At 41.7% G+C, this 12165-nt stretch overlaps 1 protein-coding gene across 2 annotated transcripts in view; it reads right to left on the bottom strand.

Moving 5' to 3' along the window:
• The window catches only part of tmtc2b (transmembrane O-mannosyltransferase targeting cadherins 2b), a 269291-nt gene that overhangs the window by 79970 nt on the left and 177156 nt on the right, over nt 1-12165 (bottom strand). For both annotated transcript variants that reach the window (XR_004562321.1, XM_034177070.1), the window contains exons 3-4: nt 8903-9743; nt 3341-3455 (exon numbers count right to left, since the gene is read on the bottom strand). Coding sequence is in view for 1 of the 2 variants with exons in the window: in XM_034177070.1 (XP_034032961.1) it covers nt 3341-3455; nt 8903-9743 (956 nt within the window). In the remaining variant the exon portion in view is untranslated. The remainder of the gene's footprint in view (nt 1-3340; nt 3456-8902; nt 9744-12165) is intronic.

The following is a 12165-nucleotide window of genomic DNA, read 5'->3' on the forward strand; positions in this document are numbered from 1 at the left end:
CCTTCGTGCGCATGCGTGATTTTTTCCACGCCTGTCGATTGCGTCATTTGCTGGTAAGCAGCCTTTGTGTGAGGATGTGTGTAGTCCCTCTGCATTTTTTCTTTGCAAGGAAAATGGCGGACAGAAGAGTCCACTGTGACAGAAGATTTGGCCATGAAAAGAGTGGCAGCGAAATTCATCGGCACAAAGCTGATGGCGCAGCAAAAGCGCCACTGTGTTGAAGTCTCACAGGACATGTTGTGATATGTCCTGTGTGTCCTCTTCCACCATTCAGAAGATTCAGATGGCTTTCGGTGGCTTTTCAGTCGTGTGACTATCCGAGAAATTGTGGAAGAGGTGGGCATGTCACAACATGTCCTGTGAGGCTTCAACATGGTGGCGCTTTTGCTGCACCATCAGCTTCGTTCCGATGAATTTCGCTGCAACTCTTTTCATGGCCAAATCTTGTGTCACAGTGGAATGTGCCGAAAAAGTGCTGATGTCCACCTCTTCTGCAATTTCTCGGATAGTCACATGACGGTCCCACATCACCACAGCGTTCACTTTGGAAATGATCTGGTCATTTCAGCATGTTGATGGCCGACCGGAGCGTGGCTCGCTCTCCACCGTTGTGCGGCCGTCTTTAAACCGGTTGTACCGCTCTTTAATCTGTGTGATGCCCAGAGGATTGTCACCGAAAGCCGTCTGAATAATCCGAATGGTTTCCACCTGGCTGTCGCCCAGTTTCTGGCAAAATTTGATGCAGTCGTGCTGCTCCAGTCGTTCCGCCATTTCCTTGCAAAGAAAAGACGACGAGAGACTCCACCCATCCCCACACAAAGGCTGCTTACAAGCAAATGACGCAATCGACAGGCGTGAAAAAGTTCACGCATTCGCACGAAGGTTCAAGGTTGGCTCACGCAAGCTCACGTGATTCAAATCCATCAGGTTTTTGCAAAAAATAAAAAGGTCCAATACTTTTCTAACAGACCTTGTATATATATATACATATGTATATATATATATATATATATATATATATATATATATATATATGTGTGTGTGTATATATACACACACACACACACACACAAAAAAAACAACATTTCTAAATATTAAAAGGCTGCTCTTTAATCTTCTTTATTAATTTGCATAGAGTTTGTCATTTGCCATTTAGGGCCAAAGATGGTCCTAATTTGGGCAGTCCTGTTGGGGGTGGGGGTATGGTGGGGGGAGGAGGAAGAAGTGTCTGCTTCAGCGGCACTCATATAAAATCTCTCCTGCAGGGTTGTGCGGACTTGTGAAGTGTTAGATTAAAAGAAAATAAAACCTGCTGTGAAATGTTTGAATTAGTTCACTCTCATTCACACTCTTTGTTTAGCTTCTAAAACATACAACCGCTTTCTGCAGTGTGGAGGCGTGTCTTATTTGAATTCCAGAATGTAACTGCTGTTTAACAAACAGTGTACTTATCCAACTGAGTACTTTTTGATGCATAAACTGTCCCTCTCACCGACAACCACACCTGCTCCTAATCCATCATCAATCCAGCATCTGCAAAATATCCAGGCACATACGAGGGCTGTCAATAAAGTATAGGTCCTTTTTATTTTTTTCAAAAACTATATGGATTTCATTCATATGTTTTTACGTCAGACATGCTTGAACCCTCGTGCGCATGCGTGAGTTTTTCCACGCCTGTCGGTGACGTCATTCGCCTGTGAGCACTCCTTGTGGGAGGAGTCATCCAGCCCCTCGTCGGAATTCCTTTGTCTGAGAAGTTGCTGAGAGACTGGCGCGTTGTTTGATCAAAATTTTTTCTAAACCTGTGAGACACATCGAAGTGGACACGGTTCGAAAAATTAAGCTGGTTTTCAGTGAAAATTTTAACGGCTGATGAGAAATTTTGAGGTGATTCTGTCGCTTTAAGGACTTCCCACGGTGCGAGACGTCGTGCAGCGCTCTCAGCCGCCGTCGTCAGCCTGTTCAAGCTGAAAACCTCCACATTTCAGGCTCTATTGATCCAGGACGTCGTGAGAGAACAGAGAAGTTTCAGAAGAAGTCGGTTTCAGCATTTTATCCGGATATTCCACTGTTAAAGGAGATTTTTTTAATGAAAGTCGTGCGGACGGGTCCGCGCGTCGGGACGCAGCCGACGCGGTGCGGCGGCACAGGAAAAACACCTCCGTGTTGATAACCATTTGTAAAATCCAGGCGGCTTTTGATGGCTTTCAGTGGAGTGAGTATATGAGAAATTGTTTAACAGCAGGACATGTTCCAACTTGTCCTTAAGGCTTCCAACGGAGGTGTTTTTCCTGTGGCGGAGCGTCGCACGTCTTTCATTAAAAAAATCTCCTTTAACAGTGGAATATCCGGATAAAATGCTGAAACCAACTTCTTCTGAAACTTCTCTGTTCTCTCACGACGTCCTGGATCAATAGAGCCTGAAATATGGAGGTTTTCAGCTTGAAACAGGCTGACAACGGTGCCTGAGAGCGCTGAGCGACGTCTCGCACTGTGAGAAGTCCTTAAAGCGACAGAATCACCTCAAAATCTCTCATCAGCCATTAAAATTTTCACTGAAAACCAGCTTAATTTTTCGAACCGTGTCCACTTCAATGTGTCTCACAGGTTTAGAAAAAATTTTGATCAAACAAAGCGCCAGTCTCTCAGCAACTTCTCAGACAAAGGAATTCCGACGAGGGGCTGGACGACTCCTCCCACAAGGAGTGCTCACAGGCGAATGACGTCACCGACAGGCGTGGAAAAACTCACGCATGCGCACGCGGGTTCAAGCATGTCTGATGTAAAAACATATGAATGAAATCCATATAGTTTTTGAAAAAAATAAAAAGGACCTATACTTTATTGACAGACCTCGTATACGTGACATTACACAGACAAAACACAGTAGCGATTTTAGATTTATCTGCCATGAAATCTGACCCAATTTGAAGGTTTTGTCCTCTTTACATGCTTTTTTAATTGAAAGATGACAGCGTTTATTGTTTTTCAGTCATCATGGTCAACTGGACTAAGCGGACTCATGCTTTTACTCAGTGAATTATTGAAGGTACATGCCTGGGCGTTTACAAAGCTTAGGAATACGGATGATGGAAATGTACTTTGGAGTTACATGTAGCTTGAAATGAGCTCGTTTGTCATTTTCTTTCATATCCAAAGCCCACGCCACCCCCACTGCTCATGTTCTCTGTTTATCTCGATGTCAATACCGCACATATAACAATGACATTCTATGAGTAAATTATCTTTTGACATGTCTTTTTCTGTCTTCATTCAAATACTTTGAGAGAAAGAGTCCAAAATACCAAATCCAAACACATGTAAAACCCAAACTTACAGGTTGTACAGCATATCGGCCATGTTGCTGCGGTAATACAGAGCGTTTCTGTACGCCTGCTCTGCTTCATCCATCTTGCCTTGGCTCTTCAAGACATTTCCAAGGTTGCCCCATGCTGAGAGGTCGAGAGAAAAAAAAAGGTTAAAATTCAGCCAAGTTAAAAGCAACACTTTACTTCTTGAATAGAATTCTTTAGAGACACTTAAAAGGTTCATATTAAAGCAGCAGGAGAGAAATTTATGTGACAAGTGATTGTTTTCTTTTGAAATTCACAGCCACACGCTGCCGTGGGTTTGGTGGATTTAACCTCTAAAGTGGATGTTGTCCTGCATAATGCTCTGGCTGGTATACAAAGGCATTATGGGTTAAAAAAAAAAACGAGCGACATCAGGGGAGCTTTGTGTCAAAACCGTCAGTCATTTCTATGAGCGTGCATGAAAGAGAGACCACCACGGGGCTTCTGCACAGCTAATGGAAGAGGTGCCGAATGGCAGAAAGAAATAACTGACAGGTGAAATAAGACTGTTAAAAGACTGTTGAAACAAAAACAAAACAAAAAACTTCTGAAGCAAGCTTTGGAATAAAGAAATTTCATGCCTATTATCTTTTAATTATGCACAAAATTATGAAAAAAATGATTCAATATTGATTTGCCTTTAAGATATTTTATGGCGTGCAGAAAACTGATGTTATTAATGATTTAACAGAATGAATCTCAACAGTTTTAGATTAAATTAAGTCATGATTAATAAGGTAATTACAGAGTTTGCATATGAATGTATGAAAGGCTCCATGATTAAAAAAAGAACATTTCAAGTAAAGTTTGTGGGGACTCAGTCTTTCAGTACTTTTTTTTTTTTGCATTGAGTCCTCAAACAGGATTTATTTTTTAAATTTTTTTGGACATTCTTCTAATCGGTCCTTCTGTTGTGTTGGTCCTGGCAGGTGGCGTCGCCACTGGACGGATTTCCTGCAGGGCGAGCCTTTTCTCTGGGATCATTCAGTTCTGCACGTGTTGCCCAGATGACCAAACTTGCTGCAACAAAACAGGAACATGTTCGCAGGAAAAGTCTTTGTTCTTTTCATTGCCAATTAAAGCATAACCATGACGAACTCCTCCCTCTGCCAAATGGAACCTTTTATCTCCACCACCACTACTAGCCATTAGAGTAGCTGCATTTTTGTTACCGAGATGAGGTGCCTCCTAAACACATGGATGAGCATAAGAAGAATTCAATTATTAAAGGACCTATGACTGGCACTTTAAACAATAATGTAACAGGAAGCAATTATTTCTATGTAAAGATGCAGAGGTGTAATCGCGTCCTGCGCAGAAAATACAGGTGAGCCTCATTAACTCGCACATGCGTAAGTCGTGTTTCGGCTTTACTCAGGGACAATTTGTGGACCCTGATAATTTAGACTACTGCCTAAAAGTCAGCATTTTTGCCAAATTTGACCATTTTTGGGAGGGGGAGGACACGTGTATAAATTGCAACCCAATCTGAACTGGTGGTAAAGGTCACATCCAGATCCAGAAATGAGAAACTTCATATCATCCAGAATCATCCACACTGACAAAGCTCTCAGCCTGAAGTGCAGAGGCCCACGGAAGAAGAAGATGACCCAAAAAAACCCACGCAAACATGCAGAGAACATGCAAACTCCATAAAGAAAGGTCACAGGTGGGAATCGATACCAAGACCTTCTTGCAGTGAGGCAACAGTGCTAACCACTAAGCCACCATGCTGCCAGATGAAGAAATCATCATCATCCAGGAAGAAATCTATGCTTCGAAACTATTGTAATATGGCAAGGTACGCTGCTTTTAAGATTTATTAACTAGCGGCCCGATTTTGTAGACCCCAACTCACGCGAGTTAATGAGGCTCACCTGTACAACACTCCCACTGTTTGTGCAGTAGTACAAGCTTTTCTGTTCCTTGTTATTATAGCTTATGCACTTTCAGTGCGTGCGAGTCCTGCCTTGCATCATACAGGATCTAAAATGGTACAAATCGTGAATTATCCACCAACCGTTAATTGCAAAATGTGAATACTGAAAAACTTTCTCCCAAAACGTGAACGCAGGTCTTGCAAAACATGAATGCAGGTCTCGCAAAATGGTGAATATTATTCATAATATATATATATTTTTTCAGTTTAAGTAGTTTGTGGATTTCAGTTTATGGATCAATTACTACATCTTGATCATAAACCCTATAACCGCAAATTTTTTGGCGGGGGTCACAACAGCCGCTGAGGTGGGGAGCAGCTGTCCCTTCTGTTGTCAAGTGCCCGGTCCCGCTGGGTGTGTCCCGCTCCAGGGACAGTGTGATCAGGTGAGGAGTTTGACTGGGACGGTCCACCTTTCAATCTCACAGAGGACAGAAACCTCCCCCTCCGGTAAACGGCTCAATAATCTTAAGAGAAACGTTGTAGAAAAATAAACACTATTTTCTAACGTCAGGAAAGTAGACAACGAGCTACAACTTTATTTTTATCCATATGAGCCGTCACCTGAGTTGGAAAAAATAATATTCATCTGAACGAGCAGGCGGCGGAGAAACAGAAGCTTAGGGACCGTCCACAAAGTGCAGACGACACCAGAAAAATATTAAATAAATTCAGGTGTGGTGTCACCAAATTCACTGCACACATTAGTGGTGTCCTGCTGATTATACTACAGCACTCAGTTTAGAAAAATGTGCAAAAATTGAATGTTGGTGATTTTGTATAATTAAAATAAGTCATAAAATGAGCCATAAAATTCACTAATTCACTCAAATAAAATTTTTGCACATTTTTCCAATCTGAGTGCTGTAGTTATAACCAGCAGGACTCCGCTGATGTGTGCTGTGGATTTGGTGACACCACACCTGAATTTATTGAACGTTTTCTGGTGTCTTGTTTTTGTACTTTGTAGACGCTCCCTACACTTCCGCTTCTCAACTGTCTGCTCGTTCAGATTAATGTTATTTTTGCAGCTGATTCACGTTTTGGGGGTTAATACAGGATGGAAATCTCACAAATTAAATGACTGACAGGTGTTTAGCGCAATAAAATATGCAAAGTGTGCCTGAAAGTGACGTATGTATTAGATGCTGTTCCTCCTGATAGCTGCCAATTGGAATAATTCAATAGAGCCTTGGTATCCGAGTATAGGATATATTTGAATCAAGAGTGAGTTCTAATGAATCTGAGAGGGGACGATGCTGCTGCTCTGTTCTCCTGATGATCCGCCAAAACAACACCGACACACAATATGAAAGGGAAATTAGCCAACGGGATGTGTCCTGCAATTTCCTCCAAGTAGGTGCCCTTCTCTGCTCCTTGACAGCAACCAAACTCTGGACTCTGTGTGCAGACACTGAATATTTTATTAGATGATGAGGCTGGTGCTCAGGCACAAACACCGTGCCAATGATGGAAACAAGAATGAACACAGACGATGCAAAACCGGCTGCAGAGAAAACAGAAGATGTCTTTTTCCTGCTTGGATTTCTTTAAAAAAAATGTGCAAAATCCAAAGTTCTTGGGAATAAAGTTGGTTTGGAGGAATATAAATCGCAGCAGAGAGATTTCGCTTCAGGGGCGGCAGAGTTCAAATTGCGAGCTCATTCAATCGTGAGGCTGAGTGATCACAAGATATTGTGCAGCAGATTTATGTTGAATTATTCAGGGAGGCAGCAGACTGAAAGACAGCTCACATTAGCAGAAATAAAAGCATTTGTCAAAGTGCGCTGATGACGTTATCGACTTGGGAAAATTGAAAAACAAAAGGAGCATACCCAGTTATTTTCTGCTTCACTGCTGCACGCAGGAGGCAAAATGTGTAAAGCTGCTGTTGATGCGTTTTCCTGAAAGGACTTCACAATAAAAGCATCAAAAATAGTGGCAGCTTTTAACTGTGAAAAAGCAGCAAAATGTTGGTAAGTGGTACAATTGTATGAGGAAATGCTAAAATGACATAAGGTTAGTGCCCAATGTTTTTATTAATTTCTAAAATGTCCTGAATTTTAAGTATGGAATAAAACTTTTTTTTTGGTTCAATCGAGAGTCTTAAAACCCAAATGTGAAAGCACATAAATTACTAAATAATATTTTCATATCTGACCAGTTGTAGCGAGCCTGATTCGGCATTTTTCTGTTATAAATGAATTAAATACGAATCTGTTAACAAAATAAGTATATTTTAGATGTGTTGGAAACAGTCGATAGAAAGCAATCTGTTAGATATACAAACAATCTTTTAGCATAAAATGCCAGTAAAAATTTTCCATGATGCTTTCAAATTATTTTCTTTGTCGGTCCAGTAGCTCAATTGTACAAACATATTCAACAGACATAAATAAAAACAAAGAAAAGCAGAAAATCTTCATTACTGAGAATCGTAAGTGGCTAAAACTTACGAGGTCTGTTAGAAAAGTATCCGACCTTTTTATTTTTTTCAAAAACCTGATGGATTTGAATCACGTGTGCTTGCATGAGCAAACCTTGAACCTTCGTGCGCATGCGTGAATTGCTTCACGCTTGTCGATTGCGTCATTTCCTGGTAAGCAGCCTTTGTGTGAGGTGTGTGTTGTGCGCTCAGTGTTTTTTCATTCCAAGGAAGAAGACGGAACAACAGGAGCAGCCAAATTTTACCAGGAAATGATGCAATCGACAGGCGTGAAGCAATGCGCACGAAGGTTCAAGGTTGGCTCATGCACGCACACGTGATTCACATCCATCAGGTTTTTGAAAAAAATAAAAAGGTCGGATACTTTTCTAACAGACCTCGTAAGTTTTAGCCACTTACGATTCTCAGTAATGAAGATTTTCTGTTTTCTTTGTTTTATTTGTATCTGTTGAATATGTTTGTACAATTGAGCTACTGGACCGACAAAGAAAATAATTTGGATAATTCGGATACTTTTCTAACAGACCTCGTATGTTTGCTTTAGATGCAGTCAATTGAAACTGATTACCATAAAAAATGATTTTCTGTTGATTGCCGTCCATTGCAACTCCATTAATGGATTCAAATCAAGTTTATTTACTGTATTTAATAAATGCATGTGCACGTGTGGATTAGGGATGCAATGTTTTAATTTGTTTCATCAAAAACAGTTTCTTGTATCATATTTAGATGAGCACTGATACATATATAACTGAAGTGCACTCATGTTTGAGCCATCTTTAAAAAGGTTCACCCATGAACCCGTGTTTGTAATCTTTGCAAAACTTGTTTGAATATGGGCAAGGCTGCATAAGCGCTCTTAGCTTTCAATAAATTCTTCGCATTTGTAAGACTTATGTGGCGATTCGATTGTATTGATGAGTCTTCATGGTTTTTCCCTTTTTTTTTTTTGGTTTATTATTCAACCAGGGTTCTAGTTTTGGGAAATCCACCCAAATCCAACAGCGTATAAAAATTTCAATGTTAGTCATGGGTGAACATTTTTGATCAAATACAGAAAAACCAAAACATTTATTTTCATTGTTTTTAGCAAAATCTCATCAGAATATGATACAGGACTATGGGGTTGCAGAACAGTTATATCCCTAGCGTGGATCTCACCTTTAGCGGGATTAACATAAATTCCCGATTTGTAGAGCATCTCCTCATTCTGCCAGTCCTTGTTCCTCACGATGGTTTTGACACCAAACAGGAGAACCAGGACTGCACTGCAGTACACCAACACGGTCCTGGAGGACCTGCGCCGCAGACGGACGTACAGCGACCTCATCCCCACCGTCGCCAGCAGGCAAAAGCCCATGCTGGGGATGTACAGTACTCTCTCTGCGATCACAAAACCCACGTAGAAAAAGAGGTTTGTGGCAGGAAGAAACGGGATGGCCAGCAGGCCTAGAGAGAACACCACAACGTTTTTGGTGGTGGGCAGGGGAGTCCTGCTCTCATCGTGCTTTCTGGTACCGTTCTGGGCATTGTGAATGTGAGCCTCCGTGTGTGAGTTACCCGTATGTTCCTGATCGCTACAGTGGTAACTGTGCCCATTACTGCTGCCGTTCCTGCCGTTGGCAGAATGACTTGCTTTGCCATTCACGTCCCTGCATTTGGTTGTGTAATGGCCGCACAGACCAAACCAAGCCAACAGCACCAATCCCGTGTAGAAAAGCAGCATATGAATGTTCCGCCAATCAGCAAGGCTCCTGATCAAAGGCAAGGCGTCCATTGACCAATCAAAACTGAGTGTGTCCGGACAGAGGAGAAGCCAGAAGTTGATAGCGGGCAGGTAGAGAAAAGTCAGCACCCTGGTGAACAGCGAGGAGGAGTCGGCCGCAGGGTTGTCAGAGTTGGAGAAGTTGGGCGGTTTGTTGCCCATCCAGTAGAAGCGGCAGGCCAACAGAAAGGCTCCCCACGCTGCCAGCAAAAAGACGTTCAGCAACAGGTTCCTCTTCTGCAAGACATAATAAACAGGAATCAAATTCAAACTGTGCTTTTGTTAGTTTGGCCATAGCAGGTGGTCACCTCACTGAGTCTGGCCTGCTTGAGGTTTCTTGAAGGACTTGTTCCTTAAAATAGTTGCCAACATGCTTGCTCATGGGGTGAGCAAGGCTTAAATCTTGCAGTGAAATTACTTAAGTTATTTGACACTATAAATAAAGTGAATTCAAACTCTCAGTCCACTGGAGCAAAAAGATACAACAAAAACATCAAACCAGCATGGACCCTTTGGTCACATGAGCTACAAAAGACAGAGGCAAAGTGACAAGCTGCCATTTAGTTTCAATTAGAATGGGCCAAAATAGATGAGAACATTGTTTTGTGTAAATGGTGAGCGATGTGACACAGTGACTGCTAACCAGAGTGAAGGCAGTGTGACAAACAAAAGAATCCAAGATGGAAGAATATGCTCCCAGAAAAGGACTCTACGAGGGCTGTCCGTAAAGTAACGGTCCTTTTTATTTTTTTCAAAAACTATATGGATTTCATTCATATGTTTTTACGTCAGACATGCTTGAACCCTCGTGCGCATGCGTGAGTTTTTCCACGCCTGTCGGTGACGTCATTCGCCTGTGAGCACTCCTTGTGGGAGAAGTCGTCCAGCCCCTCGTCGGAATTCCTTTGTCTGAGAAGTTGCTGAGAGACTGGCGCTTTGTTTGATCAAAATTTTTTCTAAACCTGTGAGACACATCGAAGTGGACATGGTTCGAAAAATTAAGCTGATTTTCAGTGAAAATTTTAACAGCTGATGAGAGATTTTGAGGTGATTCTGTCGCTTTAAGGACTTCCCACGGTGCGAGACGTCGCTCAGCGCTCTCAGGCAGCGTCGTCAGCCTGTTTCAAGCTTAAAACCTCCACATTTCAGGCTCTGTTGATCCAGGACGTCGTGAGAGAACAGAGAAGTTTCAGAAGAAGTCGGTTTCAGCATTTTATCCGGATATTCCACTGTTAAAGGAGATTTTTTTAATGAAAGACGTGCGGGCGGATTGCAGCGTCGGCTTGCAGCCGCCGCGACGCTCCGTCACAGGAAAAACACCTCTGCTGGAAGCCTTAAGGACAAGTTGGAACATCTCCAGCTGATAAGCAATTTCTCATATACTCACTCCACTAAAAGCCATCAAAAGCCAACTGGATTTTAACAAATGGTTATCAACACGGAGGTGTTTTCCTGTGCCGCCGCGCTGCGTCAGCTGCGTCCCGACGCGCGGACCCGTCCGCACGTCTTTCATTAAAAAAATCTCCTTTAACAGTGGAATATCCAGATAAAATGATGAAACCGACTTCTTCTGAAACTTCTCTGTTCTCTCACGACGTCCTGGATCAACAGAGCCTGAAATGTGGAGGTTTTAAGCTTGAAACAGGCTGATGACGCTGTCTGAGAGCGCTGCGCGACGTCTCGCACCGTGAAAAGTCCTTAAAGCGACAGAATCACCTCAAAATCTCTCATCAGCTGTTAAATTTCACTGAAAACCAGCTTAATTTTTCGAACCATGTCCACTTCGATGTGTCTCACAGGTTAGAAAAAATTTTGATCAAACAAAGCGCCAGTCTCTCAGCAACTTCTCAGACAAAGGAATTCCGACGAGGGGCTGGACGACTCCTCCCACAAGGAGTGCTCACAGGTGAATGACGTCACCGACAGGCGTGGAAAAACTCACGCATGCGCACGAGGGTTCAAGCATGTCTGACGTAAAAACATATGAATTAAATCCATATAGTTTTTGAAAAAAATAAAAAGGACCTATACTTTACGGACAGCCCTCGTAAATAAATGTAATGTGTTTTACATTTTTTCTCTTATACTTTGTAAAAGTTAGCAAGAAATAATCATTTTAAATCTAAACCCCGTTTTAAACGAGATTATACCTCTGAGGCGATTTAACCCTCTGGGGTCCGAGGGCATTTTTTGGACAGTTCACTCACCTGGCATAAATGTTTTATTATTGCTGTTAACAACTCTCCCCGCATCCCCCAATCAATTTTTATAGCCTTTTTTTTTCAGGACAACCTGTGCTTTCATAATATATATGCTTTTGTTGCGTTTTATAAGTGCAATAAAGGTTTACAATCAGAAATAAGAAAGTAAAAAGTAAAGCAGAAAATAATTTTCCACACACATTTATTCAAAACACACAGCAAACTATAATAAATAACTGTTTTGACACTTTAGAAAGGTAATTTGAGGTCTTGTGTGAAAGACTGTGCAACAAAAATGTTCAAACAATAAACACAAATGCACATTTTGAACAACATATACAAAATAATCTATGCATTTTGTTCATCTTGTTAATCTCAAAGCAATTTCTGTCTGCTATTACACAAAGGTTGCATCACAAACTTCTACTTCTACTGTGTTTTGGAGTGTTCTGTCCTGC

The sequence above is a fragment of the Thalassophryne amazonica genome, chromosome 8, assembly GCF_902500255.1.
Source record: "Thalassophryne amazonica chromosome 8, fThaAma1.1, whole genome shotgun sequence".
Lineage (NCBI taxonomy): Eukaryota > Metazoa > Chordata > Actinopteri > Batrachoidiformes > Batrachoididae > Thalassophryne > Thalassophryne amazonica.